The 27235-nt window shown below is 51.6% G+C and overlaps 1 protein-coding gene across 3 annotated transcripts; it reads right to left on the reverse strand.

Moving 5' to 3' along the window:
• Positions 1-3973: 3973 nt before the first annotated feature.
• CDHR1 (cadherin related family member 1) lies at positions 3974-24931 on the reverse strand. 3 transcript variants are annotated; one of them, XM_055275496.2, is made up of 17 exons: positions 24653-24931; positions 23892-23987; positions 22833-22978; positions 21645-21695; positions 20363-20452; positions 20007-20093; positions 18778-18891; positions 17551-17694; positions 16068-16146; positions 14585-14685; positions 12145-12348; positions 11641-11793; positions 9350-9514; positions 8800-8867; positions 8108-8336; positions 7168-7425; positions 3974-6434 (listed from the first exon to the last, which is right to left on the reverse strand). In XM_055275496.2, the coding sequence occupies exons 1-17, from the start codon at positions 24705-24707 to the stop codon at positions 5895-5897; spliced, it is 2580 nt and encodes an 859-aa protein (XP_055131471.1). In that variant the 5' UTR covers positions 24708-24931; the 3' UTR covers positions 3974-5894. The 3 variants fall into 3 exon arrangements, with proteins under 3 accessions (XP_055131471.1, XP_055131472.1, XP_063494209.1); XM_055275497.2 differs by having other exon boundaries at positions 16068-16137; positions 24653-24910; XM_063638139.1 differs by lacking the exon at positions 9350-9514 and having other exon boundaries at positions 24653-24910.
• Between the last annotated feature and the right edge of the window lie 2304 nt (positions 24932-27235).

Below are 27235 nucleotides of genomic sequence, written 5' to 3' on the forward strand. Positions count from 1 at the left end.
TAAAAAAAATTTGGGACAGGGTCTCACTATGTTGCCCGGGCTGGTCCCAAACTCCTGGCCTCAAGCTATCCTCCCATCTCAGTCTCCCAAGTACTGGGATTGCACCTGGCAAAAAAAAACTTCTAAATGAAAATTTTTAGTCACGCCAAAAGTAGAGAGAACCTCATTCCTCCTCTTCTGTCATCTTCAGCAGGTTTTAACATTTTCCAAGCTTATTTCATCTTGTCCTTGCCCTCAACATTTTTTTAACTGGAGTGTTTTAAAACAAGTACAAAGCTTCACACCTGTTTACCTGTAAATGTTTTAGTTTGAGGTCTAACAGATGAAGTTTTAAAAAACATAACCACAACGTTATTATCACTCCTAAGAACAGATATTTTAAAATTATATGGACATATATATATATTTAGATATGCACATGTGTACAACACACACATACATGTAATGTAGTAGATAATTTATTTATGTGGAATTTCCTATGATAAATTTTTGAAGAAAAGTGGTTGGAGCAAGAAAAGAACTTGTACTTCTCTTGGCCTCTGTGTACTTCCTTCCATAGCATCAAGGGGGTTTGATATGGTTTGGCTATGTCCCCACCCAAATCTCATCTTCAATTGTAGTTTCCATAATCCCCACATGTCATGGGAGGGGCCCAATAGGAGGTAATTGAATCATGGGGGTAGTTCCCCCATGCCATTCTCATGATAGTAAGTTCTCACAAGATTTGTTGGTTTTATAAGGGGCTTCCCCCTTCACTCAGCTCTCATTCTTCTCTCTCCTGCTGCCATGTGAAGAAGGACATGTTTGCTTCCCCTTCCACCATGATTGTAACTTTCCTGAGTCCTCCCCAGTCATGCTGAACTGTGAGTCAATTAAACCTGTTTCCTCTATAAATTACCCAGTCTCAGGTATGTCTTTGTTAGCAGCATGAGAACGAACTAATACAGTGGTCTATGGATCTTGAGGGTGCCGCCGTCATGAAATAGCCTGGGCTACCATGAAGGTGAGAGTGGATGTTCAGACCTTCACACCAAGCAAAAGAAGCTTGGTGGTGCACATGAGACAGAGGGGTCAGGAGGAAGGAAGTGCTGTGGAAGAGGGGCAAGCAGTGCAGGGGGAGAGCCAGGAGCATGTTGGTGGGCAGGGCAGTATTCAGCTGCTTCTGTAAACATAGAAATTTAGGAAGAGGGAAAATGGTCTAGGGAGGATTTCTGAGAATCTGATACTTTTTAAGATGCTTGGGCTGCCCCTTGAAAAACCCTAGAGTAAAGATTCCCGTTACGCAGATTGAATAAGGCAATTTCACAGTGGGGATGCAAGAATAGACCCTGGCTGGAATGTGGTTTCTTGGGCTTAAATTTTGGTTTTCTTACTGGCTTTTTTGTACCGGGGAAGTTACTCTCTTTTCATATACCTTAGTCTTCTCCCCTATAAAATAGAGTAATAATATTACCTTAGTTTTCTCACCTGTAAAATGGGGATAATAACAGTCCTTACCTCATAGGGTTATTCTGATAATTACACGAGGCTTTTTTTTAACATGTAAAGTTCTCAGAACAATACCTGGCACATAGTAAACCCTCAGTAAATGTCACAATAATAAATGTTACCATCATTTCAGGCACCTACGTCAGTTTGTGCTTTCTTTGAATGTGACTCAGCACGTAGACAGGGCCATTTGGAATATCAGATCTTATTAGGACTACATATGTGTATACTTATAAATATATATATGTAATAAGATGATATCTAGGCTAATATCCTTCACATGTTCTGTTTAATTCATGTTGAAAAGATGCTACAGTTTCAGATATAGTTGTCATGCCCTTGAGAAGTTTATTTAGAGTTTAGACCACACAAGTTTAAGGCAAATGCCTTTGATTGAGGAGACATTTGTAAGCAGGGCTACTTGCTTTTAAAATGAAGACTCCCTAGGCCCAGGCGATTAACAATTTAAGAGAGGAATGTTGTTCTTTTTCTTTTCTTCTTTCCTTCTATCTTGTTAGAGACATACACCTAACACCTAGAAGAGAGCCTAGCACAGATGATATACTCCAAACTTGTCACCCTAGGAATGGCTGAGTAAATTACTGAGAAGTGAATAAACAACTGAACCTCATTCAGGCCTCAAAAGGGGTACATGTGCATGATTTTATAACATCAAACCAATGTCCCCAATATCAGCCTGTTGCTACTCTGCTTTATTGATCAAATGATGGTAGCTTAAGCCATGACCGCCTAATTCTGGAAACTAGGCCCTTCAGAGAACCCCTCCCCAGGTTGTTTGTAAGTCTCCTAAGGGGTCCTCCATGTGGCACATGCCAGTCTCCCGCCTCATTCCTCATATGGCATTTTCTCCATTCTCCCTCTCCATCCCTTGGTGGCCAAGGCCCTTGAAGACTGTCAGGATGTGCCACTGCCTGTCAACAGATGCCAATACCCCTGGCAGGTGGACTGGCTTTGGATTCCCTCAACACCTTCAGTTCCTAAAAATAGAATTGCCGAAATCCTTAGAGAATCAGAGCATGGTGGCTCCTTCCCAGCTCCGAACACACTTTTCCAGCTGGATTCTGAGGGACAGCTGCTTGAGGACAGAGTTCCACAAGTTCTTAGGGACATCTCATTGTTCCTAACTGCCCTGGAATGTCGATGCCCGAATGCAGGCTGCCAGCTGCACAGGCCACAGATGCTGTGGCATCTGCCTTGTCCTCCATTTCCCTCTGGATCCACTCTCTTCTCTTCTCCTAGCATGAAGTAAAAGCTTCTGGACCTACAGGTGGGTGGAAACATCCCGGAGGATGATGATGCATGGAGCGGGTCCTCTCTTTCAAGACATGGTGTTCTAGTATGTGGGCCACAGTCACGGCAAGTGTCTACTAAGCTTGTGTAAGTAGATACAAAGCCGGTGCTAGGCACTTCACATATCTTAGCTCTTTTCATCCTCTCTGCAACCATACTTTGCACCCTGTGTTAATGAGGAAAGTGAGGCCCGGAGAGACTTGACCTCTCGTCCAAAGTCACAATTAATGGCAGAACCAGAATTCAGACCTAGGGCTGTCAAACTGTAAAGCACTTTGTTATTTCATGTGATTGGAAGATCTGAGCTCAGCCGCAGGAGGAAAATGACTCTGCAGAGTCCTTGGAGTCACATCCGTTTATTGTCCATGAGGCTACAGCTCCCCAGGGCCAGGAATAGGCAAGCCTGCCCAGTGTGCCATTCCTGCCTCCCAGCTCTTTCCCTGGAGGCCTACCATGGTGCCAGCCTGGAGCTCTGCCTGTCCTGCTGGGACTGAGCAGGCAGCCCCTTGGCCCACCGTTCGTAACACAGGGACTTGGCTGGCCTCACCCCACTGGCGGGGTCTCCTCCAGTGCTGACCACACTTGCCAGTGCCTTAAGTTTGGCTGCACCCTCCTTCTCTTTCCTAATGTGGCTCATGCTGGCTACTGGGCACTTCCCCATCCATGGCCAGTTTGCAAGATTGGCTCTGCCTTGGTTCAAGTTCCTGGGGTTGTCCAAGAGACCACCCTCGGTCCCGGATCCACTTGCAAGCCTGAGCTTCCAGCCCAGAGGTCTTTATGATTACTGTCTGAGAGACAACAGTGCTTCCCAAGATTTCATGCCCACCCTAGGCCTCCCAATTCCTGCCCTTGTCGGGCTGCACTGGTAGGGTGGGAGAATGGGCAATTAATTCTAGCTCCAGGTTCCATTCCTCTCCATGCAGCCCTGCCTGGGCTTGTCCTGTTTGGGAGAAAAGTCCAGTAGACAAGGTCTGCAAATGTCCTGCTGTTCAAGATATATGCATTGCAATTTGGACAAAATTTTTCAGCCTTCATTAGAGTCAGATCTGGGGGTCAAAGAATGGAGCCACCCGCTGAAGGAGCCAGGAGGCAAGTTAAGCTTGGCTGTGTGTCAGAAAGACTGGTCTCCACAGGTCAGCAAACACAAATGAAAGCAGGGAGCAGGGGATCAGCATGTCCTTTGGGTAACAGACTTTATTTTCCATTTACAAAAGAGGTTCATTGCATGCAAGCTGTAAGGATGCTGTATTCCCTGTGGAGGGCAAGCATGATCCAGCACAGTCCTCTCCTGAAACACAGGCTGGAAAGTACTTGTTTGCTCACTCTGGGCTCCTGGATTGCTCGAGTCCACCTCTTGCTTAATGCTGTTCAAGTTGGGGACTATAGAAACCCTAGCTAAGATTCTGCACACTGGCACATCTCAGTAACACCTCCAAACACGGACTCAGAAATCAGGAAAGCCACATGTGCATACAATCTCTTTAAATAAAATCACCATTGTATTCTAGAAGCGTTGTTAGTGAGTGGAGTCAAATGCAAAGAACTGTTCTACTTTTCTCTCTCTGTGCACACACCTAGATTTCCTGATAGCAGGTTCCTTAAAGGAGGGCACAACCTATTTGTATTAACCCCAGAGGCCTTGTATGACTTCTCTCCTGGGGAAGGTTGTCACAAGCTGATGAGTTCTGCCCTGGCTAGATCAGATCCTTGCTACCAACCTGCTGTGTGGCCTCCGGCAAAGCATTCCCGTTCTTGGGAACTCATTTTCTTCATCTTGGCAAATTGGAGACCTGGAGCTCTGGTTCTCTCTGACGGTAGCTGGCCAGGACCACAGTGGGGATGGGGTGAGGGAAGAACGGAAGGAGAGGTGTGTGAGGTACGGCAGGCCATCATCCAGTGGTAGCCCCTAAGCCTAGCACAGTGTCTGCTGGGGTGCCTGGCAGAGTAGCTGTGACGCTCCTAATACTTTCTGGAAGAGCTGCACCCAGAGAACTGCGCTGCAGAAAAATACTTTGCATTCATGTCGCTTTGCACTTGGTTAAAGCCCTCATCACCACTATTTTCTTCAATCCTCACCCTAGACCTGCAAGTGAGGCAGACAGGGCTTACTTTCTTCATTTACAGATGAGGAAGAGGATGATCAGTGACTTTAAACAGCTTTCCCAAGGTTACGCGATGTGAGCAGAAGAGCTGGATAAAAACGGAAGTCTCCCCACATCTCAGCCCTGATATTTATCAACTGCCCTGAATTGTCTCTTCAAGGATGGCTGGTGGGGCAGCTCCTCAGAGAGCGGCCCTGATGCTCTTCTAGATGCCTTCAGGGCTGCCTCTATAGCTCCAGCTTTGACATTTTTGGGCTCAGGGCTGTCCTGGCTGGAGACATCTGCCCTCACTCTTGGCGAGGCCCATCTTCCACCTCTGTGTCCCTGGTCCCACGTGGGCATACCAGGGTCCACAGTCTGTGCCCAGACAGAATGCTCTATCTTTCCAAATGCATCCCGGCACAGTCCCTCAGTCAGTGTGTTTTCTGTGCATCTTTGCTCTCCCCTTACCTACATTTGCTTTCCCACAGCCCACGAAGTTCGCTGACCTCCAGCCTGAGACAGTGCTGAGCCTCCTTTTCCTGCTCCTGCTCTCAGCTGCAGGCCTCAGGATCCAGATTCTAGTCAGTGTTGCTCCACGTGGCCAGGGCCCTGCTGTTTGACTAAGGATGATGATGAGATCCCAGTAGAAACTGCGGGACTGTGAGGTCTGGGATGGGTGAGTAGAAGACACATAGAGCTGGCTTCTCGTCAATTCCCAGCCCTGAAGAATGGAGGGCATTGTAGTAGTGCCAAGGATTTGAGTAACGGGGAAGTATTTGCCAGTTGCATCCTAGAGCCCAATGTCTTCCCCAAGGCCCTGACTAGAGCCCTGTCAGAGCGCAACTTCTTGTTGCGCCAGAAGGTGGCGGTAGAGATGAGGACAGTGGGAATTATACCATTGTACAAAACAGGGGTCAGTGACCTTAAGGAGCAGAGGAAGGGGAGCATAGTCCGAGCAGCAGGGTGGTGGGGGTCGGGGTGGAGGAAAGATGGGGGGTCATAGGGCACACACTAGAAGTAAGCCTTGTTGTGCACACTCTTCTTCTCAAACTTTTGCTTGAGCTCAGAGATCAGAGTTGACTGGACGGGGCTTCCCATAGTTTTGGGTTTTGGTGGGGGTTGGGTCGGCTGCGGAGTGAGAGAGCCAGAGACGGTAGGCACGGTCCACTGGGCTGCGCCAGTGCTGGGCGCCACGCTGGGTGGTGGAGGGAGAGCCGGAGCTCTCGGTAGCAGGGAGCTTTCTGGGCTGTTGTTGTTGCAGTTCTCATTGGGAGGTTTCTCTTTGAGCATGAACTTGGTAGAGGCTTTGGCGCTCTTGGACTTGAGCCACTCAATGCGGATGGTGCGGGGCGCAGGGCTGGGCCGCTTGCGGAGTACCCGCCGCACTGGCAGGACCTTGTTAGACTTCTTGTTGCGCCAGAAGGTGGCGGTGGAGATGAGGACGGTGATGGCCACTACGGTGGCCATGGTGCCGGCCAGCACACCCACGGCCTTCATGGGGTTGTCCTTGGTTTGTATCAGGAAGGCAGCCATGGGGCTCCGGGAGAGGGTCTGAAAGAGAAAGCCACTGTCTGCACTCAGCTGTTCCCACCTGATCCCTGGAGTACAGAGTAGGCGTGTGCTTCCTTAAGCCTAATGGTTTTTAAACTTTCTGGAGTCAGGAGTCCCTTTGAGGATCTGATAGGCACTATGGGCTTTTGTCCAGGAAAATGCACACAGAGAGAGCATGATGCATGCAGCTCTCCAGAAAAATGCACGCAGACCCAGCATGGTGCAGACCACTCTCTAGTACAATATGCTCAGACAGAACGCAATGCGAACAACCTCTTTTGGATTCAGAACTCCTGCTTTAGCTGGAGTCTGTCCTTGAGATTGTAGGAGATCACTTGCCTTTGATTGTGGCAAGTGGGGGAGGGGGTCCATCTGCCCAGATGTATCAGGAATCTCTTAAGTGACTACTTTTCTGCCAGACACTGAGCTGAGAGCTACACATAATGATTTCACTCTGCTTTTCAACACCCGTGTGAAGGAGACATCCTTATCTCCATCTTACAGGAGAGGTAACAGAGGCTAGCAAAGCCCAAAGTCACACCATTAATAAGTATTGAACCAGAAACTCAACCCGCTTCCAAAGCCTGTGTGTTTGATGGCACAGGCTGCCTTTGATAACATTGAGTGTCTTTTGGAGGAAGCCTGGAGATGGTCCTTCTCGCTCTGCCCACATTGCAGAGAGGTCTGAGCTGGCCTGCTGACCCCTTTTTCCTGACCATGGCTTTGTACTCACCTCAGCATCTGTGATGTCAATCTTGAGTAAGGCTGTGGTGCTGAAGGATGGGGAGCCCCGGTCCTTGGCCTGCACCTCTAGGGACCATAGGCAGTCCCTTCCGGGTGTGATGTTGTGCAGGGCATCCAGGGAGCGGATGGAATTCTTGAGCCAGATCTCCCCCGTGTGGGAATTGATGTCGAACACGTTGGCAGGCTCTGCATAGGTGATGGAATAGTCCACCAGGTTGTTGGGTTCCTCTGCATCCTCGTCTATGGCCTGTGCACAGGGAGAGACAGACAGAGCTGGGCTTTGGGGACCATCCTTGTGTACACTGGCTAAATCAGCACGTCATATGGGGCTTGCTGGGTTGATGGGAAATGGTCCTGATCCTGTTTTAAGAGGATTGAGTTGGGAAAGGAATAGAACGCATGCCCTCCTATAAGCCGGGGTCTATGTAGGCCTTACACATGGGCTACCCGGTTCTATTCTCAGAACAAGTCTAGGAAGCAAATATTGGTGAATCCATATTACAGACGCAGAAACGAAAGCTTAGATGCAAAGTGGCTTTCCCATGGATGCAGAGGTATAAGAAAGGGAGTCAGGATTCAAAGTCAAGTCTGCTGGGTTTCAGAGTTCATCCTTTTTGCCACATTGGCAAAATGACAAAGTGCAGTGAGAAAACCACTCTTTCGAAAGCAGGCAGACCAGCTACGTGAAGGCAAGCCAAACACTTAACCCACCTGGCCTGTTTTTTTCATTTGTTGAATAGCAATGTCTTCTTTGTCAGAGTTTAATTCTCTGTTGGGGTGGGGATGGGGATACACAAAATGTCTTAAAGTCCTTTGTCCATGGTGGGAAGCCAAAAAATTTTATCTTCAATGAAATTCTTATGCCCCAGTATCTCTTGCAGCTGCTGGACCCAGGCTTTTAGGGGAGCTCAGCTGCCTCCAAAACTCACCTCAATTTTCACTGGGGTCCCTAGCACCATCGTCTTCTTCTGAATGCTCTTTCCAAACTGAGGGGGGTGGTCATTGACATCCAGCAGTGTGATAAACACCTCAGCTATGCTGTACTTGCCCTCCATGTCCTCTGCCTTCACATAGAAGTTGTACCTGGCAGTGGCCTCAGCGTCCAGGCTAGCCCAGGGCTGGGTGTAGATAAGCCCAGTGGATGGGTGGATCAGGAAGCTGCCAGGCAGAGCGCATAGGCATGGGTGTGCACGCATACACACATATGTGCATACACACATATGCCTGCAATAATGAGCTGCCTCCTGAAGCAGCAGTGAGGTGTCATGCAGCTCCTCCAAAGTGTCCCACCTGCTCCCTCCTATCCTTGCAGTCTAAGTGAGGTAGATCCACACGTGGACTCACCCATCTGTCACTACCCAGCTGAACAACTCCAGTTATAGTCTTTCTCTCTTCCTATGGCCTGCCCCCTCCCCAGCCAGCCCTGCTTGCCTGGCTCCTGAGGTCCTGGGCCCTGAACTTCCTCACCCTCTGTCTCAGCTTTCCACTGCCTCTCTCCACTCCTCTTCACCCAGGCTCCTGTCCCTCCCAGGCCCCTCCGGCCTCTGCCACAGACCTCCTCCACCCTCAGCCTACCAATCCCCTTGCCCAAGGCCCTGTCCTGGATTCTGGATCTACTTACAGGTCTGCCCCAGTCCCATAGATGGAATATTTCACTTCGCCCCAGGGTCCTGTGTCTGGATCCACAGCCTGGAAGAGAAAGAGCCCTGGGTGGCACGTGCCTCTTTGTCAGGGTATGTTGGCAGCTCCCATGCTCTGAGGGGTGCTTTCAACCACAAAGCAAGGGGATTTGGGGTTTGCCCAACTGGGGAGAAATTGGTGGAGAGACCTGCCCAGGATCCCTAGTTTTCCTCCAAGAAGTTTTAAGTATTGAAACAGCCAAGAGATTTAGATCTGGAAAACATTCATCCCTCCTTTATAAATGAGGAAGAGGAGATGGGTCCCGTGCCCTGTGATTGTTGTTTACACATATATCCTCATTACAGTCCTGTGAGGTGTTGTAATACCCATCATATGGACGAAGACACTGAGGCTAAGAGAGGGCAAGTAGCTTGTCCAAGGACAGCTAATGAGTGTGGGCTCTGCCACTCAAACTGCAATGACCTTCCAGATTTGTCTGGCTTCACAAGGCCTCCTATCCCACCCAGTCCCTGGGCCAGTCCCCAACCCACTGTGACAGCCACCACACTGGAGCCCCCTGGGGCGTTCTCAGGAATCCTGGCAACGTAGTAGAGGGAGTCGAACTTGGGGACATTGTCATTGGTGTCCAGGAGCTGGATCACAACATCCGCTGTGGAACTGAACTTCTCCGGGGTGTTCACTTCAACAGCCAGGAGCTGGGAAGGGGGGAAAATGGGGACTTGTCTGGGTGGGCAGTCACCCTGCGGAGAGCCTTCCCATCTCATCTCCCCAGGACTGATCTGGCATCCATCTGCCATGTCTCCCAATCTTCCTCGCAGCTGCCAACCAGCTATTCCTGTAAGTGTCACCTCTAAAGCCTGGCATCTTCCCCTACCCCGTCAATTGGCTTGTAATGCCAGCTTTCTTATCATTTCCATCTGTATTGGGGTCAGTTTGTTTTGTTCCACTGAGCTGCATATCCTTTCCAGTTCCAATTGTCTTAACTGTTCTTATAAGTTTATTAGCCCATATAAAAACCAGTTTAATTTTGTCAAGCCTTGTTGCCACCTGTCCAAAGGACATTCTAGGGAAGAGTTAATTGGGGGTATTAAATTCTTTTTTTAAAAAAATAAAAACAAACAAACAAAAAAATGGGTCAGGCGCAGTGGCTCACGCCTGTAATCCTAACACTCTGGCAGGCCAAGGCGGGTGGATCACCTGAGGTCGGGAGTTCGAGACCAGCCTGCCCAACATGGTGAAACCCCATCTCTACTAAAAATACAAAAATTAGCCGGGTGTGATGGTGTGTGTCTGTAATCCCAGCTACTCGGGAGGCTGAGGCATGAGAATCACTTGAATCTGGGAGGTGGAGTTTGCAGTGAGCCAATATTGCGCCACCGCACTCCAACCTGGGGGAAAGAGTGAGACTCTTGTCTCAAAACAGACAAACGAACAAAACCAAAAAACAAACAAAAAAAATCCAAAACCAAAACCAAAAACAAAAAACAAAAAAATGAGTCCTGGCTCTATTGCCCAGGCTGGAGTGCAGTGGTACCATCTCAGCTCACTGCAACCTCTGCCTCCCAGGCTCAAGCCATCCTCCCATCTCAGTCTTCCAAGTAGCTGAGACTACAGGCGTGCACCACAATGCCTGGCTAATTTTTGTAGTTTTTGTAAAGATGGGCTTTTGCCATGTTGCCCAGGCTGATCTCAAACTCTTGGGCTCAAGTGATCTGTCCCCCTCGGCCTCCCAAAGTGCTGGGATTACAGGCGTGAGCTACCACGCCCAACCAAATTCTTTATTAACTGAAGGAGAGTTTGAACTTTTTAAACAAGGTATGCCTTTACATCTCTTTCTTTATGCCTCTTTGTAAAATTTAGCATTTTTCGTCATTTGCATGATGCATATTTCTTATGGTAATTCCTACAAATTTTATGTGTTAGTTGTTATTGTAAAAGATAATTTTTATCCCATATTTTCAATATTATTTTTTGTATGTAGGAAAACTACTGGATTTTGTGCATTAACTTTGTAATCAGCCATGTTGGCAATTTTGCTGAGTTTCTAACAGTTTTTTTTCTTTGTCTTTTCTGTCAGATTCTCTAAGCAAACAATCATCACCTGCAAATAATGACTGTCTTTTCTCCTCCTTTCTAAAGTTTGAACTTCTTATTTCCTTTCCTTATCCAGGAACAATGTTATTTCAGGTATTGTATTAAATAATAGTGGTGATAACAGGCATCCATGCTTTGTTCCCAATTTCATGGATTGCTTTTATAATAGTATTTTACTTTTAAGCATGATGCAGGCTATAGGACAGTATGTGTATATGTGTATAATTATAAATAAGATAATTTTAATAGTGTCAATGAAGTATTTACTTTTCCTATTAACATATTATGTATGTTCATATATAATATGCATTTCATAATACATTTATGATGTTACATAATTACTAATGATATCACAGAAGTATTTTTTTCCTCTTCAGCTAAGGTTGTTATCAGAAGAGATGACAAGTGTCAAGGCATATGATAAAACATCTATCTTGATAATAAAATAGTTTATTCAATCTATTAACATGGCAAATTATATTGGTAGTTTTCCTTTGATCCCATACCACCACCTGCATTCCTGGGGCTGCTTGTGGTGTGGAAGCCAGGAAGCTCAGTGAGGCTGGATCTGTGAGCAATCTGCAGGAGTGGCAGAGGGTTGGAGAAGAAAAGAGTAGAGCCAGGAAGGGCAGAGAGTGACAAGAGACCCCTCAGGAATGAATCAAGATGCTGGTATGAATTCCTGCGACCCTCCTATTCAGGGCAGTGAATTCAGGGCACCACCTACCTTGAAGGTTAATACTTTGGACTTTTCAAAGTCAATGGCAGCTGAGTTCTCCACAATGATCGTGACTTGGGCTTCATTCAGGACTGTCTGTGGAACCACTCGGAAGATGCCCCTGGGTCCCACCAGCTGCAAGTTGAATTTGGCATTGGCTCCCTAGAGAATTTGGAGAGTGGAAACAAGGAAGATGAATGATGATAGAAATTCATATTCATACTATATAGAAGTCTTCACATGCCCTTAACCCTGGGAGATATTATTAAGAGAGTTTCTGCATCTGACTTTTCCTTCTGAATGGACTGTGAGTGCCTTTAGGCTAAGCAGATAGTCTTTGATTGGTTACTCTCCCTCCTCTCACCCTTGGTTACAACTTCTTGTTTCATTCATTTTGTGGCCCACCTGGCCCCGGCTACATACGCAGAGCAGGTTGATGCAGACCCAGTTAGCTTTGGGACCTCGGCTCCATACCGTTTGTGAGAAGGCAGAGTGGAGGGCAGGACCACACACCTGGTCGGAGTCATTGACGGTGATCTTGAGGCCCCGCAGGATCTCTCCCTGGGGTGGGTGCTCATTCATGGACAGCTCAAACCTGTTTTGGGGTCCACTCTCTCCATAGAATGTTGGCGGGTGGTTGTTGAGGTCCACAATCCTGATGGTGACTGGGACGGTGGCCTGGGCAGCTGGGCTCCCAGCAGGGCTCATTTCGGTCACCTGGGATGGGGACAAGTGGCTATGGCTGTGTGGCAGGTGGACCCTTCAGATGGTCCAGCTCCTACCTCCCCTGTAGAATGTATAATCCCCTCCATTTGAGTGTGTCCTGGCTTAGCAACTTGGTTCTAACTGATAATATATGGCAAAGATGGCAAGCTATCACTTCATGATTACGTGACAAGAGATTGTAACATCTGTCTTGTGAACTCTCTCTCTTGCCGATTTTGATGAAGCAGGCAGCTACAGTTGACGGAGACTAATGGTGACCTCTAGCCAACAGCCAGCAAGGAGCTGAACCTCTTAGTCCAACAGCCCACAGAGAACTGAGTCTTGCCAATAATTGGGGGGGCATGGAAACCAATCCTTTCCCAGTCAAGCCTGCAGATGAGACCCCAGTCCTGGCTGACAATCTGATTGCAACCATGTGAGGGACCTGGAGACCAAAGACCCAGCCAAGCTGAGCCTGGAGTCCTAAACCGCAGAAACTATGAGATATGAATGTGTATTGTTTTAAGCCACTAAGTTTGGGATAGTTATGTAGCTGATAACTAATGCAGCCTACAAAGCCAGGGCAAAGAGCCCATAGGCACCTTGTGAACCATGTGGCAGATATCCTACGAACCTCTTCAAGACCACCTTTCCCTTGTTCTGTAAGCATGCTCTGGTCTTATGTATCCTAAAATAACCCTACCTGGACTCCGCTCCTTCACACTTTCACTGCTATCCCTCTTGATTCTCACCCCACCCTCATTCAGATACTTCACCCTGACTTCCACACTGTATCTGGCACTGCTACTCTTTCTCCTTCCCAAGTGCTCTATTCCCATGGCAATGTGACTCTGCTCTCTACATCTTCTCCTCAACCTCTCTGATCCCTCCTGGGTTTCCTTTACCTGCCCCTCTCCTCCTCCTCACTCTCAGCCTCTTCACACAGCTCCCGCAGCTGTGCTTGGTCAATTGTCCTCTCTCTTCTTCTTCCTCTGGGTGCCTTTATTCCCTCCCATGCCTTCCACAGCTACCTGTAGGTTGATTCTCTCCCACAATTCCAAACCTGTATGCCCAAGTTTCGATGTTTGAACTTGCATGTCCCTCAAGCCTTCAAATGCATCCTTCCTCACCTACTTCACTTGCCTGCTGTTCTGTACTCTTGATGGCACGGGACCACCTGGGCTTCATCTATCCCTCTCCCATCCCTTTCCCTCAAGATCAGCCAATTTCCTCATTCTGTGCAATCTGCCTCATGCATACGTTTCAATTTGTCCCTTTCTTCCATCCCACCTACCCTCAGCCCCACAGGCTCTCTTCCTCTGTTACTTTGGCCGATGGCTCTACCTCTCATCTAGTTCCCTCTGAACCCAAGTTGAGACCAGAGTTCTCAAATTCTGGCTGGGACTGGTACCAGAATTACCTGGGTGCTTATATTACGCAGATTCCTGGGTTTGTCCCAAATACTGAATTCCTATGCCTGGGAGTGGATCCTGAAAATCTTGGTTGGCCCAACTCTCCAAATTTGGGAACCCCACTGGTCTGGTGAGCAGCCAGGTGAACTTTCCAAGTGGCTGTAATCCTGCTGAAAACCTTCCAATGGCTCCTTATTGCTCTGGGGTAGGACCAGCTACATAATTTGCAGGCCCAGCGAAAAATAAAAATATGGGATCCCTTGGTGAAATTATTAAGAATTCCAAGACAGCAGATAGCGAGCATTAAGTTTAGTGTGGGATCCTCCTAAGTATAGTCCTTGTGTGACTTCACAGGTCACATGCCCAGCTCTAGCGACAGATCCATACCTCCCATTCAGGACCTTTGCTCCTCTGGCCCCAGCCTGGGAGTCCACCTTTCCTCCTTCTCCAGGCTGCCCATCTTTCTCTGCTCTGGCCTCACCTGACTCCTTGTTTTTCCCCCAGTATATCAGTTCTCTCCCCTCCAGCCTGGGCTTGCTGCACTTTCCTGGCTTGGAATGCTTTCACTCCACCCCCACCCACTCAATGCCCACCTCTGGCAGCATGCACCTGCAGGATCCCACCCATACTCAAGTATTGCTGCTTCAGTCGCACCTCCTCCTGCCTTTCTGTGACTCCCTGTTTGTGAGTTCATGTCTGGCACTGGTGCTCTTTAGAACAACATCTAGCCCCCTCCCCAGATTATGGGCCCCAGGAAAGAGGGCCTGGGTCTCATCACCTTTATAGCCTTCCAGGGCCAAAGGTGGGCAGGGAAGACAAAGCTGGAGGGAGGGTACCTGTACATGCAGCTCATACACCTCTCTCTGGAGTTGGGCCGGGCTCTGAGTGATGGAAATGGCTCCAGATGTCTCATTAATTTCAAAGGCTCCATCGCTCCCTGTCAGAGAGATGCACCCTGAAGTTCTGCACAGGACCACAGGGAGGCACGGGGGAGTCGTGCCACAGGCTCCTCCTGCATTGCCTAAGGAAGTCTTCATAGAATGGAATCCTGTCATCTGTGTCTTGTCAACATGGAAACAGTCTCAGAGGGGCTAAGTAACTTGTCTAAGGCTACACAGTTACTGCAGATCTGGGACTTGAACTCACTTCTGTCCAGCTCCCACGTTCCATACTGTGTCCCTTTTCTTATGCACAATACTATATGTGCATGTGTGCATGTGTGTGTGTGTGTGTGTGTATGTGTAGAAAAGAGAAAGGAAGCAGGAGGACATACAGTGAGAGAGGGACATGGAAGGGGAGGGGGGAAAGAAGGGACAGGAGGGAGGGAATAAAGAGAGGAGAGGGAGGGTGTGGAGTGGATCCTGAAAATCTTGGTTGGCCCAACTCTCCAAATTTGGGAAATCCATTGGTCTGGTGAGCAGCCAGGTGAACTTTCCAAGTGGCTGTAATCCTGCTGAAAACCTTCTAATGGCTTCTTATTGCTCTTGGGTAGGACCAGCTACCTAATTTGCAGGCCCAGCGAAAAATAAAAATATGGGATCCCTTGGTGGGTGCAGGCAGGAGATGGGGTGGGTGCTCAGGGACTGGGCAAAGGTTTGCAGTGGTGATGGGAGGGAAGGCAGCTGAGGTCCTGTGAGGCTGGGGAAAGGAGGCTGGCAGCCCACATGTGAGCTGCTGGAAAGTGAGTATGCACAGGCATGTCCTAGAGAAAGGCTGGGGCATATAGACACGCACACGTCTAGTACCAGGCACCAGATTTGATGCCCTGGCCTAGCCCAGGGACAGCTCATCTGGCTCAGTTGCTGCCCAGCTGTGCGAAGAGCACAGACTGTGGAGCTAGCAGGCTCAGGTTCAAATACAATGATGGAAACTTGGGATACCTACTTAGCTTCTCTGAACTTCAGTTTTCTTGTCCATATATAGGGCTAGCACTAGGGAGATGCCATATCACCACTGCATTTGATTCATTTAATTCAGCTATATGCTGTGGAATAACAATGAAATAGAATGAGGAAAATACATAGCCACCTAAAAAGTGTGAGAAATGTTGCCACGCATTCCCATCAAGGAGCAAGTACCCAGGGGGAGAGGAGCATGGGTTAGCACCTCTGTGTTGCTCTCAGCGCCCCTGCCCCATGTTCTCTTGGCTGTTGGATATCATGACAGGCAGGGGCCGAAGCACACAACCCAGAGACTTGCTTGTCTTGGGCATACATCTTGTACTCCTGGTGAGGGAGATGGGATCTAGAGAGGTTGGGGAACCTTGCTGTGGTCACCTAGAGAGTCAAAGCTGCAGCCCCTAAAGCTGCTCAGACTCACCATTCACAAGGCTGTAGAGAATTCGATTGGGTTTGCCCCGATCTCCATCCATGGCGACCACCTTCAGTACCTCCGAGCCCTCGGGGAAACAGGAGCAGCCGCTGCCTGATGGGCAATATGGGGGCCTTCCCCTCCCCAAACAATGTCCCCATGATGAAAAGGAGGTGCTACCCCCACTCAGGAAAGGGTCAGGCCTCTATGTGGCCGTGGAGCATAGCCCTGCTCTCCTCAGCAGGGGGCTCGAAGCATCCACTGGCCTCCAGGGCTGGGGGGATAGCCTGAGCCTTTGCTTCGTCCTCGCCAGTAGGGGTCAGTACCTGGGCTGCCCAGGGATTCTCAGGCCTCTTGCACCACCTTCTGGCCCACACACCACACTCAGCCCTTGCCTCTACTGCTCCCTACTCTCTAGCCTTACTTTCACTGCCCTCTCCATCTTTTGCTTTCATCCCACCCCAGAGGTGCATGAAGGGAGAGGTGGGAGAGAGGCCAGGCCTCAAATGCGAGGTCCCAGAATTAAGATTTTATCCTGTGGGCCTTTGGTGCTGCTGGAAGGGTTTGGGGGTAGGGCTATCCCAACTGTATAAGTCTTGCTTGACTTCTGCCTGTTGTCCCCTCTTAAGCCCCCCCTACACAGTCCCTTCTCTCTGGTCCACTCCAGGCTACTTCTTAACCCAGGCCAGGTGCTGCCTCCTCCCTTGGAGCCTACCCTCAGCCCTGTGCCTCAGCACCACCTCCTCCCCTTAGCTCCTCAGTGGGATGGCCTGGGCCTAGCCTGGCCCACCCTGCAGCCCCCATCCAGAGCAGTCCAGCATCTCTCTCCCTCACTCTGAGCCCGTCTCCACCACTGGGTCCTCAAAAAGTGTTTCTTTTTGCTTTATAAAGTCAATAATAGGCAGGGCGTGGTGGCTCATGCCAGTGATCCCAGGACTTTCGGAGGCCAAGGTGGGTAGATCACCTGAGGTCAGGAGTTCCAGACCAGCCTGGCCAAAATAGTGAAACCCCGTCTCTACTAAAAATACAAAAAATTAGCTGGGCATGGTGGTGTGCGCCTGTAGTCCCAACTACTCAGGAGGCTGAGGCAGGAGAATTGCTTGAATCCAGGAGGTAGAGGTTGCAGTGAGCCCAGATCGCACCATTGCACTCCAGCCTGGGGACAGAGCGAGACTCCGTTTCCAAAAAAAAAAAGTCAAGAATAATCAGACAAATGCAAATTGAGAAAGCAATTCAATTGCACAGAGTTCTTAAGCTGTGGCCTAGCGAGGCCTGCCTCCAGCCTGGTCTCTGCCCACGGGGAGCTCGTGGTCTAGTTGGGGGCAAAAGGGCCAGTTCATGGCCTGAGGCTGAGTGAGTCCAGAGCTGGCCTCTGTGTGAGGAGGGCAGCTGGGGCCAGCCCAGCCATCTCCAGCAGGGGGTCCCTAAAATCACAAGTGTCAGGGCAGGAGGCATTTGGAGGGGACGCTGGCTGAGGGGGACAGCCACCCACCGGAAGGGTGTCCTCGTACACATAGCCGTAGTAGGGTGTGCCCACGAAGACAGGGGCCATGTCCTGAACATCCTCCACATTGACCGTGACCGTGGTGGTGGCTGAGAACACCACATCAGCCCCATGAAGCCTCCCACCTCCATCCTGCGGAAGAATCGGGGGCCACAGAAGGAGAATGAAGACAAGTTGGGATGTGGAATTGGACGGAATCCATGAGAACCTGGCTTCTGCCCCGTTATGGCTGTGAGGCCAGCTGTGCTCTCCAAGTTTCTGATTGCTTCTGTGTCACCCGGAGATAATTCTCCTCTCACAGGAGTGTTGGGAATGTTAAAGTGCCACCATTCCTTTGCAAGTGGGGTTAGTTCTCTCTCCAGAGAAATCATATCAGATGAGTGGCAGGAGACGGGGCATTCAGAGCTAAATTCCCCCTCCCAGCCAGAAACCAAGCCTCAAGCACCTCCTGAGGATCTACTCCATGCCTGGCCTGTGCTGAGTGTCAGGGACCCACAACAGCAGGGCTTGGGCCCCGCACCGAGCATCATAATGGAGATGTGCATCCAGCCCAGCCCGCGCAGCTATGGGCAGGCGAGGCTGACTCGGGCCTCCTGGTAGAGGCTGCAGTGGGATGGCCTGTAAGCCAGGCTGTGACCAGCAGGGGCTTGCCTGCAAAAGAAAGTGCTGGGCCTAGAGGGACTGCTGGGGTTTTGCGCTCTTTGTGGGGGAAGAAGCTTTGGTGGGCACCTGCTGGCTTCCAATGTTTCCCACACCACACACTTCAGAAATAGGAGGTTGAGCTTCATATTTGAGCTTCGTATTAGTTGAGCTTCAGGGATGGGCAGACGAGGAAACAGGCTCAGAAGGGGTGATTGGGCACACAGAGAGGAGGAGGTGGGTGAGCAAGCCTGGCCAGCGAGAGGGAGGTGCCCGGAGGCCATGCTGTTGAGGATCTGAGGGGGACGCCATTCTCTTGACCATCCCACCTGGTCTTACCTAGGGGATCCTGGCCCATTAGTTTCGAGGAGGCATATGCCCTCCCGCAGCCCACAGACCCCAGCCTCCCTGGAGAATATGTCCAGGCAGGAAAGATTCCAAGCAGCTGCTCCCTATTTCCCCATGCCCATCATGTCTCCTGCTCTCCAAACTGCCCCCACTCCCCTGTAGAACCTAACTTGGTTCCGACCCAAAGGCTGAGGAGAGACTGGATGCTCCCCTGTCCTGCTGTGTTACCTTGGCAACCACGGTGATGTAGTGGGTCCGGGACCTCTCGTAGTCCAGAGTGGCCCCAGCCTGGAGGCGCAGCACACCGCTGTGGCGGTCCACGGCAAATGGGGAGTGCAGGTTCTGTAAGAATTAGGGGCCGGCTGGACCTCAGCAAGAATGCAGGCCAGACCCAGGAATGCCCGTTCTGCTTTCTGAAGGGGGTCCTCACCTCCCCTTGTCACAGGGCCTCAGGGCTGAGGTTCCTGCTTCAGAACACTCAGCTTTTCTGGTCCCAGGTTCTCTTTCATAGGACTTGGGGCGTTCCCTCCCACAACCTCAGTCAAAAACACAACGTTCCCTTTTGGGCCTTTGTTTTTCCTCCTGCTCAGCTGGAAAAATTTTCTTGGACTCCGCTTTGGGCTAAGCCCTGGCGTGGAGGGTCCAGCAGGTGGCAATGTCTGCAGAGTGATCTAACCTGGAGGGAGCCAGGGGTTAAAAACCACAGTGAAGGAGAGAAACGTTGGGACTTTCAAACCCTACACCAAGCAAGTGACTGCAGGCCAGTCCGAGGCAGCGTGGCATCGGGGGAGAAAGTGTGCAGCCTGAAGGAGGCAGGCAGGAAGCACCGGCCTCTGGTGGGGTCCCTGGGGGCCCTTCCGGCTGGGTAGTGTCAGGCGCTTGTGCCAGGTGCTGTTACTGGGGACTTTACAGGAATGTAGTCTTCACAACAATGCAACAAGGATGTGTTTTTATCACTCCCATGTGATACGTGAAGAAATTGAGCTGGGAAAGTTAGATAACACGCTGAAGGTCACTCGAGTGGTGAGGGGTGGGGTCTCTCCAGCACCCGTGCAGTCCAGGGGACTTCTGGGCCTGTGTCGTTAGGGGCATCAGAGCTCTGCCTCTTCTCAGTGTTGTCTCTTCTGCTCTTTTTTCTACTGACCTTTCTGGGCCTACACGGGGTTCTCCACCCATGTGGCAGCCCCTGGGGAAAGGGCTGGGGATGTGGAGGGCTGAGGGTCCTGGGGACGTGAGAAGAGGGAGGGGACAGGCTGACTTAGAGGACGCCAGGATGGGCCCATCAGGGAAAGAAGGCTTCTGTCCCTCTCACATCCCCTCCTGCCCATCCCACCCCTTCAAGTACTCCTCGGGAATCGTAGAGGCACCGACCTAAGGGCCTGGGCAATGGAGTTAGGGGCCATCTAGGTGTCCCCTCTGGCCCAGCCCCAGGTTAGGTCCTGTATGTCCTGCCTTACCTGCAGGAAGTAGGTGACACTCCCTCCAGAGCCCGTGTCCCTGTCCACCGCATGAACCTTAAAGATGATGCTCCCAGCAGGTATGTCCTGAGGGGGTCACAGCCACAGGGGAGGGTCAGAGACAGTGACAGCATTCTCAGGGGGACAGAGGCATAGGGGCATGCAGCAGTGGGGTCGGGGAGTGAAGTGTCAAAAAGGTGAACAATTGAGGATAAAATGTGTGAGCATCCAGTGGGGGCTGGGCTCAGAGAGGGTGCAGGAAAGAGGGAAAGGAAAATTGGAGCAAAAAGACGTGGTGAGGGGTAGAGTATGGGCCTGGGTGGGACAATCAGCCCCTCTAGCGGCTCCTCACTCACCTCGGGAACCAGGACAACATAAGGCTCCTGGATGAACCTGGGCGCCTCGTCATTGGCATCGGTCACCAGGATCACGACTTTTTCGGCCACCTGAGAAGGGGCAGAGGGGTCAAGAGCCAGTGCAATGAGACCTTCTGAGGGATGAATGGATAGTGACCTCTATCACTCCAAGGTACACGTCTCTGCCCATCCCTCCTCTCTCTCTCTCTCTCTCTCTCTCTCTTCCTTCTTTTATTCATTAATGCAATAAACATTAAGCTGCCTCTTAGTGCCAAACATTGTGTTTCATCCTGGAGGCAGAAGGCAGTCTGATGGTGTGTTATTTTGCAGTGGTCATGGTGGCTGGGATATCAGGGCAAAGATCAGCATATTAAAAAACACTTTATGATCTCCTGAAGGTGATAGCAGCAGTATGCCAGGCACTGAGGGCGGGGCCCCTGCACTGCACCAGCGCACACACATGGCCTGTGTAAATGCATCCGATGGGGTTGAGAGTTCCTGGGCTGTAGTGGTGGAGAGCAGGTGGGCTTCTTAGAGGAGTGAGAATTAATCCATGAGGCAGGTTTGCCAGAAGGAAAGAGTGTGCCAGGAAGAAGGGGTTGCATGTGCAAAGGCAAAGAGGAGTGAAATGCATGGTAGCTGAGGATGGAAGTAGATTTATGGCTAGATTATGGCCTGGATGGGGTGGATGTGAGAGAAAAGGCAGTGAGGCAGATGGTGCCCAACGAGGAGTCCTGGAACACAAGACAGAAGCTTAGTTTTCATCCTGCCAGTGGCAGAAGCCAGACGTTAGTGCCTTCTGAGCCTCAGAGTGGGCAGATCTGACTCTGTTCCATAGTGACAACTTTAGAGGCCATTGAGGTCGGGGAGTCTGGAGGCCAGTAGGCCCCTGGGGTTTGTTGAGTTATCCAGGGATCACTAATGATCGCTGAGAGAAAGTGGTTGCTGTGGGGTGTTCAGCTCAGGTGACTGAGCAGGAGGCCAAGACCTGGGTGGGGGAGGCAGATGGGGAGGGCAAGTTTGAGGAGATGCTGTGGAATGTGGGTTAGACCCATTAGAAGCTCAGCTCAGAGAGCTTGATCTCTCCATTCCTTCTTTTCCTTCCTTCCCCCTGGCCTTGCTGCAGCCCTCTCCTGTGGGCACTTTGGGCAGGTCTTGCTGGGCCCTGGCTTAAACTTGCAGAAAAGCCCCCATGAAGACTTGGGGAGGAATCGTGCCAGCCTCACCCTTCTCAGGCCCAAATACTGCAGGCTGCCAGGGACTGTCTTGGGTGTGCACTCACCAGATTCAGGCCATCAGAAATGCTGATAATGGCTTCAATCTCATCTTCCCTCTGTGAAGCACAGGGCCTGAGTGAGTGTCCAGGAGTCTCACACGCCATAGGACCCCCGTGGCTGGGTGGAGCTCTCCCTCCCCCACGCACCCATCAGAGGAGGCCTGGGCGTGCCAATGGATCCCTGGAGCAGGGTGAGTGGTGGTGACAGCATTCCTGGCAGAGTAGAAAGCTGCCTCTCCCCATGCTTGAGACCTTATTTTGGGACTTTTGTGTCTGGGGTTCTTATAAACTCAGAGACCCAGAGGCTCTGTTGGGGCTCCAACAGAAAATACTCTCCTGCCACAGTGAGGCAAGATGTCAACCTTAGTGTGCTCAAGGTCCCATAAAGACTTTTCCTCTTTCTTTTCCCTTTTCTCCCCTTCTCTCTCCACACCTCTCCACATTCCAGGGCTCTGCAGAGGCTCATATCCATGGTGTCTCAGTGCTCCCAGGATATGGTGAGACCTCAGTGGGGTGGGGTATCGGATGTTGCCAGATCCCGCGGGTGCCAGGGAGTGGGGTACTGGCAGCACAGTCAGGCTCTACCGCTGCGTCGCCACAGCAGTCCCTGAGACCTCCCTTTCCTTTCTCTACCCTGTCCTGCAACTAGTGGAAGCTGTCACCAGAGCTGGCAGCATCCCCACAGCTGAGGTCCAGTTAGCCACACACCAGGCTGCTGTGCGGTCTGAAAAAGCCCATGCCCTGTCGCCTGCAAATTCTCAAATGTGTACAGCGGAGGAGCCCTGCCAAACTCAGACTCACTCCCAACCACCCTTTCCAGCCTTGACCTGCTCTGAGTTCCTGTGCCTTTCCCAGGACAGGCTTGAAAAATCACTTTGTGAGGTTTCTTTCAGAAACCTCAAAGTGCAAACGGATTTATTTTTAATGGAACATGCTTAAAAGATTAGCAGGGCTGGCAGGTGCTCATTAAAGGAGCCCACTCTTTGCTCTGTGTGAACGAGGAGTATGAAAGTAAAGCCCACTCTGCTGATGGGAAGTGGCCCAGAGATCTCACAGAGTGGATGTGCCTGGGGTGTGCCCCCTCATCCCCTACTCTGCGGAGAGGTTCTAACCAACGTGCTCTAGGGGAGCTTCAGCCCACTGAGGCCTGTCTACAGGCAGTGGCCCCGCAGCACTCCCCACACCTCCCCGTACCTCTCTGTCCAGCTCTTCAACCAAGGTGATGTTTCCAAAAGTGGGGTCAACAGAAAAGACGCTTCTAGTGCTGGGGTCAAAGCTGATGTGGTAGGAGATGGGGTCTCCCTCAGGGTCTGTCCCATTCAGGGTGTATACGTGAGAGCCTGGAAGGAAAAACAGTGGAGAGACATAGAATCTGAGACCCAACTTTTCCTAAAAGTGGCAGCTGCTCAGGACCAACGATTCAGCTGTTTATAAAGTGACTATTCAACTCAGTGCCAAAGGTACTGCCCTGAACTTTGTGCTCATTGCTGGCCTCACCCCTGCTGGCTGCTTCCCTCTTTGTATGTTTATTCTTCACAGCGGGTGGATGTGATGATCAGCCACTTTCCAGATTGTAATCTATAACACGGGTTACAGAGCAGGTGCAGGTCTGCTGTGCCTAACGGTAGTGCCTATGTTCTGCTCAGCCTGGTAATAACTCCTCTCTCAGGATCCAAGATTGAGGGGCTCCTTGGTACAGGGAAGGGGAAATGGGAGCAGCCATTAAGGCAGGAGGGGTAACCCACAGTGCACCACTGTCCCCGATGCCTGGACCTGGTTCTGCAGGGATTTCTGAGCCAGGTGCCTGCTTTGCTCTGCTCTCACTTTTCCCCGGGTTCCCAATGCCCACAAAGTGAGGGAGAGGGAGTGTGAAATCTCCCTTCTCCTCCCCTCTCTCTGCATATCTCAGCAAGCTGGATATTCTTAGGCCGTTTTAAAGCCTAGAGACCTGGGGCTCAGGGAAGTAAATACATTTGTTCAAGGTCACACAGCCGTAAGGGGCCGCTGTAGCTGCCTGCCTGGCGGGGTGACCCTGCCTGTGGGCAGGAGCACTGGTCTCCAGGACTGGCCAGACTTAAGTCGCCATGGCAGCAATGACCTTCTTTCCTGCCATTGCCCAGGGGAATTCGGGAAGCAAACAAGGAGCCCCCGGGCCCGTGCAGCAACTTGAGTGGTGCCTGGGGCACTTTGTGTTCTAAGCCTGCCTGCACCCCTCAGGGAGACCTATCGGCAGCCGGTGCCAGGGCTACTCACCTACAGGGGTGTCCTCTGGGAGGCTGAACAGAGCCATGTTTCCATTGGTGCTGCCGACCCCGTTGTCGAAGAAGTGGGGCGCGAAGTTGGCCTGAGCTGGGAAAAGAACACAGAACAGACGGACACCCAGACAACGGACACCCAGACACCAGGAGAGAGCTTCGCACCAGCGCGGTCCCGCGTCAGGCCCAGCTACTGGGCAGGAGGGCGCTCTGCCTCCGGAACCCAAGTGCACCGAGGTACCCCCCTGGGGCGCCGCCCAGAGGATGCCCCTGACCCCCACTCCACCCCCGGTGGGCTCGGGCTTGTCAGGGACACGTAGCATGTGGGCGCTTAGAACCCAAGTAGCAATTCAACCCCTCCTTCATCAATGGGCAGATTGCACCCGCGCTCAGAGTGCCCCAGCCAAGGTCACGCCGCGAGTCGGGGCACTATCCCCTGCCCCACGCAGCATCGGAGCTGCCACCAAGCCCACAGCTCTGCTTCCCAGCAAGCGGAGAGCAGCGGGGGTCCGGACGCCAAACCCTGGGGCTCTAGGATGCCAGCTCTGGAGAAGCGCCCCAGAGCTCCCCACTACTCCGCTACCCCACTCCCCACTACCGAATGGGCCAGGAAGATGGAAGGACTTCTCCGCTCCCGTCCACCAGCCCGAGTCCCACTCTGGAAGTGGTCCAGGACCATGCCCCTGTGGCCACCTCGGTGACGCCGGCGCCCACCTCCCTCGCCATCCACGCGGCCAGCGCGGCCCAGCGGCCACTCACCCAGGCAGAGGCGCAGCAGCCCCAGGGCCAGGGCGGCCCACCGGCCGCGCCTCATGTCTCCGCCGGCGCGGAGTGTCGCCTGCCGCCGCCGAGACCTGGCGCAGGGGCACGGAGCATGCCCTGGGCCCGCGGGGAGGGCAGAGACAACAATGGGGGTAGCGGAGACTGCAGCCGCGGCGGGAGGGGGCACGGGGCGGGAGCGGCGGGTGGCGTGAGGGCGCTAAGAGGATGACACGGCTCGGATCTGCTCCTGCCGGCCGCCTGACGAGACCAATTAGCGGCGCAGAGCGGAGCGACAGGCTCCCAGCAGCGGGCGGGGGCAGGAGGGCGTGACAAGAGGACTCCCCGCCCACCACGCCCCCTTTGCCGGCGGCCCCGGGTCCTGGACAGGACACCGTGGGGGACAGGAGTGTCTTTCCCCCAGGTTGTCCTGAGGCTTTCCCAGGGTACCTAAGTCCTGGTGGGGCTTGCTTGGGCTTCGCAGAAGTTTTCTTTTCTCATCAACTTCCTCTGTGACTTTCAGGGGCTTAGCGGTCTTCTCTGAGCTAAGCATTCCAGAAGAAAAGTTAGTGGAGAGGCCGGAAGGGCCTTGCCTTAGCAGTCTAAGCAGGTTCTATGAGCCGCGTGAGACCAAAGGCAAAGAGAAAGGGTAATGGATGGGCAGCAGATGGTAAGGGGTTATCAGGACCCCCTCTCTGCGATCTCAAACCATTCCTGCCCTGTTCCCCAGGCTGGACCACCTCTCCCAAAGGGTCTGATCTGTGTGGTGGGCAGCAGGGAGGACCCTCAGGTCTCCACCAGGGTGAGAGGCAGTTCTGCTCCCCATCCCCAGTCAGTGCCCAGTCTGGGACCATGAAGGGGCAGCTGACCCACTCTTCAAACCTTCCAAGGAAGAGTGAAGGGCCTGAAGGCAGAGTTAAGCCCCATCTTAGGACAGACTTGCACAGAGCTGGCCAACATAGATCTGAACTGCCCGAGAGGCATGAGATCTTATCCCTAGAGGGTATTACACAAAGCAAGGCACTGCTATTGGGGTTCTGGATGCTGATAACTTGAAGACACAGGTAACCCCAGGAACCTTTTTGGCTGCTGGTAAAGCTCCCGGGGCTTCCTCTTTCTCCTGCTCTGACACTGGAGGGTGCTTGGAAATGCAGCCTGTTTTCCTTCTCCTGGTTGGGCCATTTATGGGGGGCACACGGTGGTCACTTCAAGCCCAAGCCAGGTCACTTCCCAGGATGCCCCTGGGTGGATGTGTTCTCAGATAGAGGAGATCCCTCCTCTGTGTGCTCCTGGGAGAGGTCTCTACAGCTGAAGACTCAGCATTCCCCCCCTCACCCTGCCAGGGGCCTTTGAGGGAACAGAGCACCCCCCATCCCTTGGTCTAGCCCTACATGATCTACTGTGAGCAAGGGTCAGGGATTTGCAGAGAAGAAGGAAGATGAATCAGTGGTCTTAGAATGTGCAGCAGTTTTCAGGCCTAATTGGCCTGAACCCTTGTTGAGTCTCCTCCGGCTTGGCTCTTTTGCTGAAAAGACACACTTTAAATTGCACAGACATTTCTGAATCTGCTTCACAAAGTGCTGGGATAAAGCTAAGGCAAGCATTCTGCAAGTCCCATATAGGGATGTGAAGACTGAGGCTTGCTGTGGATTTCCCAGGAGCCAGAGGCAGAGCCAAGGTTTCCTGGAGCAGATGTCTTGGTGTGCTGAGAAGAGCCAGCTCTCCCTGGGTCCTGTTAGCCCTGCTCCTCACCAATCTAGGGCTGTTGATTTCTGTCTCCTCAGTTCCCTCAGTCAACAGCCATGCACGGGAGAGGGAAGGGGAAGGAGTAGCCTACATGCCATGTGTTGTATGTGCACCTACGCATATTCGCCCATATTATCTTATTTGACCTGCACCGCTCTCCCAATGTGATTTTCTCTGCTTTACAGAGGAAGGAGATGTCCTCATTGGCTGTGTGAGCCCAAGCAAGTGACTTATCCTCTCTGAGGTGCAGAGCTTGGATTCACACACAGTTTGGGTTGGCTCCAAACGAAGTTCAAGTTCTTTTTTTTTGAGTTGGAGTCACACTTGGTCACCCAGGCTGGAGTGCAATGGCGGATCGCAGCTCACTGCAACCTCCATCTCCTGGGTTCAAGTGATTCTCCTGCCTCAGCCTCTCAAGTAGTTGGCATTACAGGTACACGCCACCATGCCCAGCATATTTTTTTTCTTTTTCTTTCCTTTTTTTTTTTTTTTTTAGTAGAGATGGGGTTTCACCATGTTGGCCAGGCTGGTCTTGAACTCCTGACCTCAGGTGATCCACCCACCTCGGCCTCCCAAAGTGGTGGGATTATAGGCATGAGCCACTGTGCCTGCCCGATTCAAACCCTTTTCATGGCAGAAGTAGATGATCTTGAAGCTACTGAAGCTTCAGCTTCTAGGCCTCTCACTCACACATCACACATTCTTTCCAGAGCCCCAGTTTTGTATTTTACTTTGTATTTTCTTCTTCCTTCTTTTTAGAGATAGGGTGTTATTATGTTGCCCAGGCTGGCCCTGAACTCTAGAGATCAAAAGACTCCTCTGCCACAGCCTCCTGAA

Source organism: Symphalangus syndactylus, chromosome 4 (assembly GCF_028878055.3).
Source record: "Symphalangus syndactylus isolate Jambi chromosome 4, NHGRI_mSymSyn1-v2.1_pri, whole genome shotgun sequence".
Lineage (NCBI taxonomy): Eukaryota > Metazoa > Chordata > Mammalia > Primates > Hylobatidae > Symphalangus > Symphalangus syndactylus.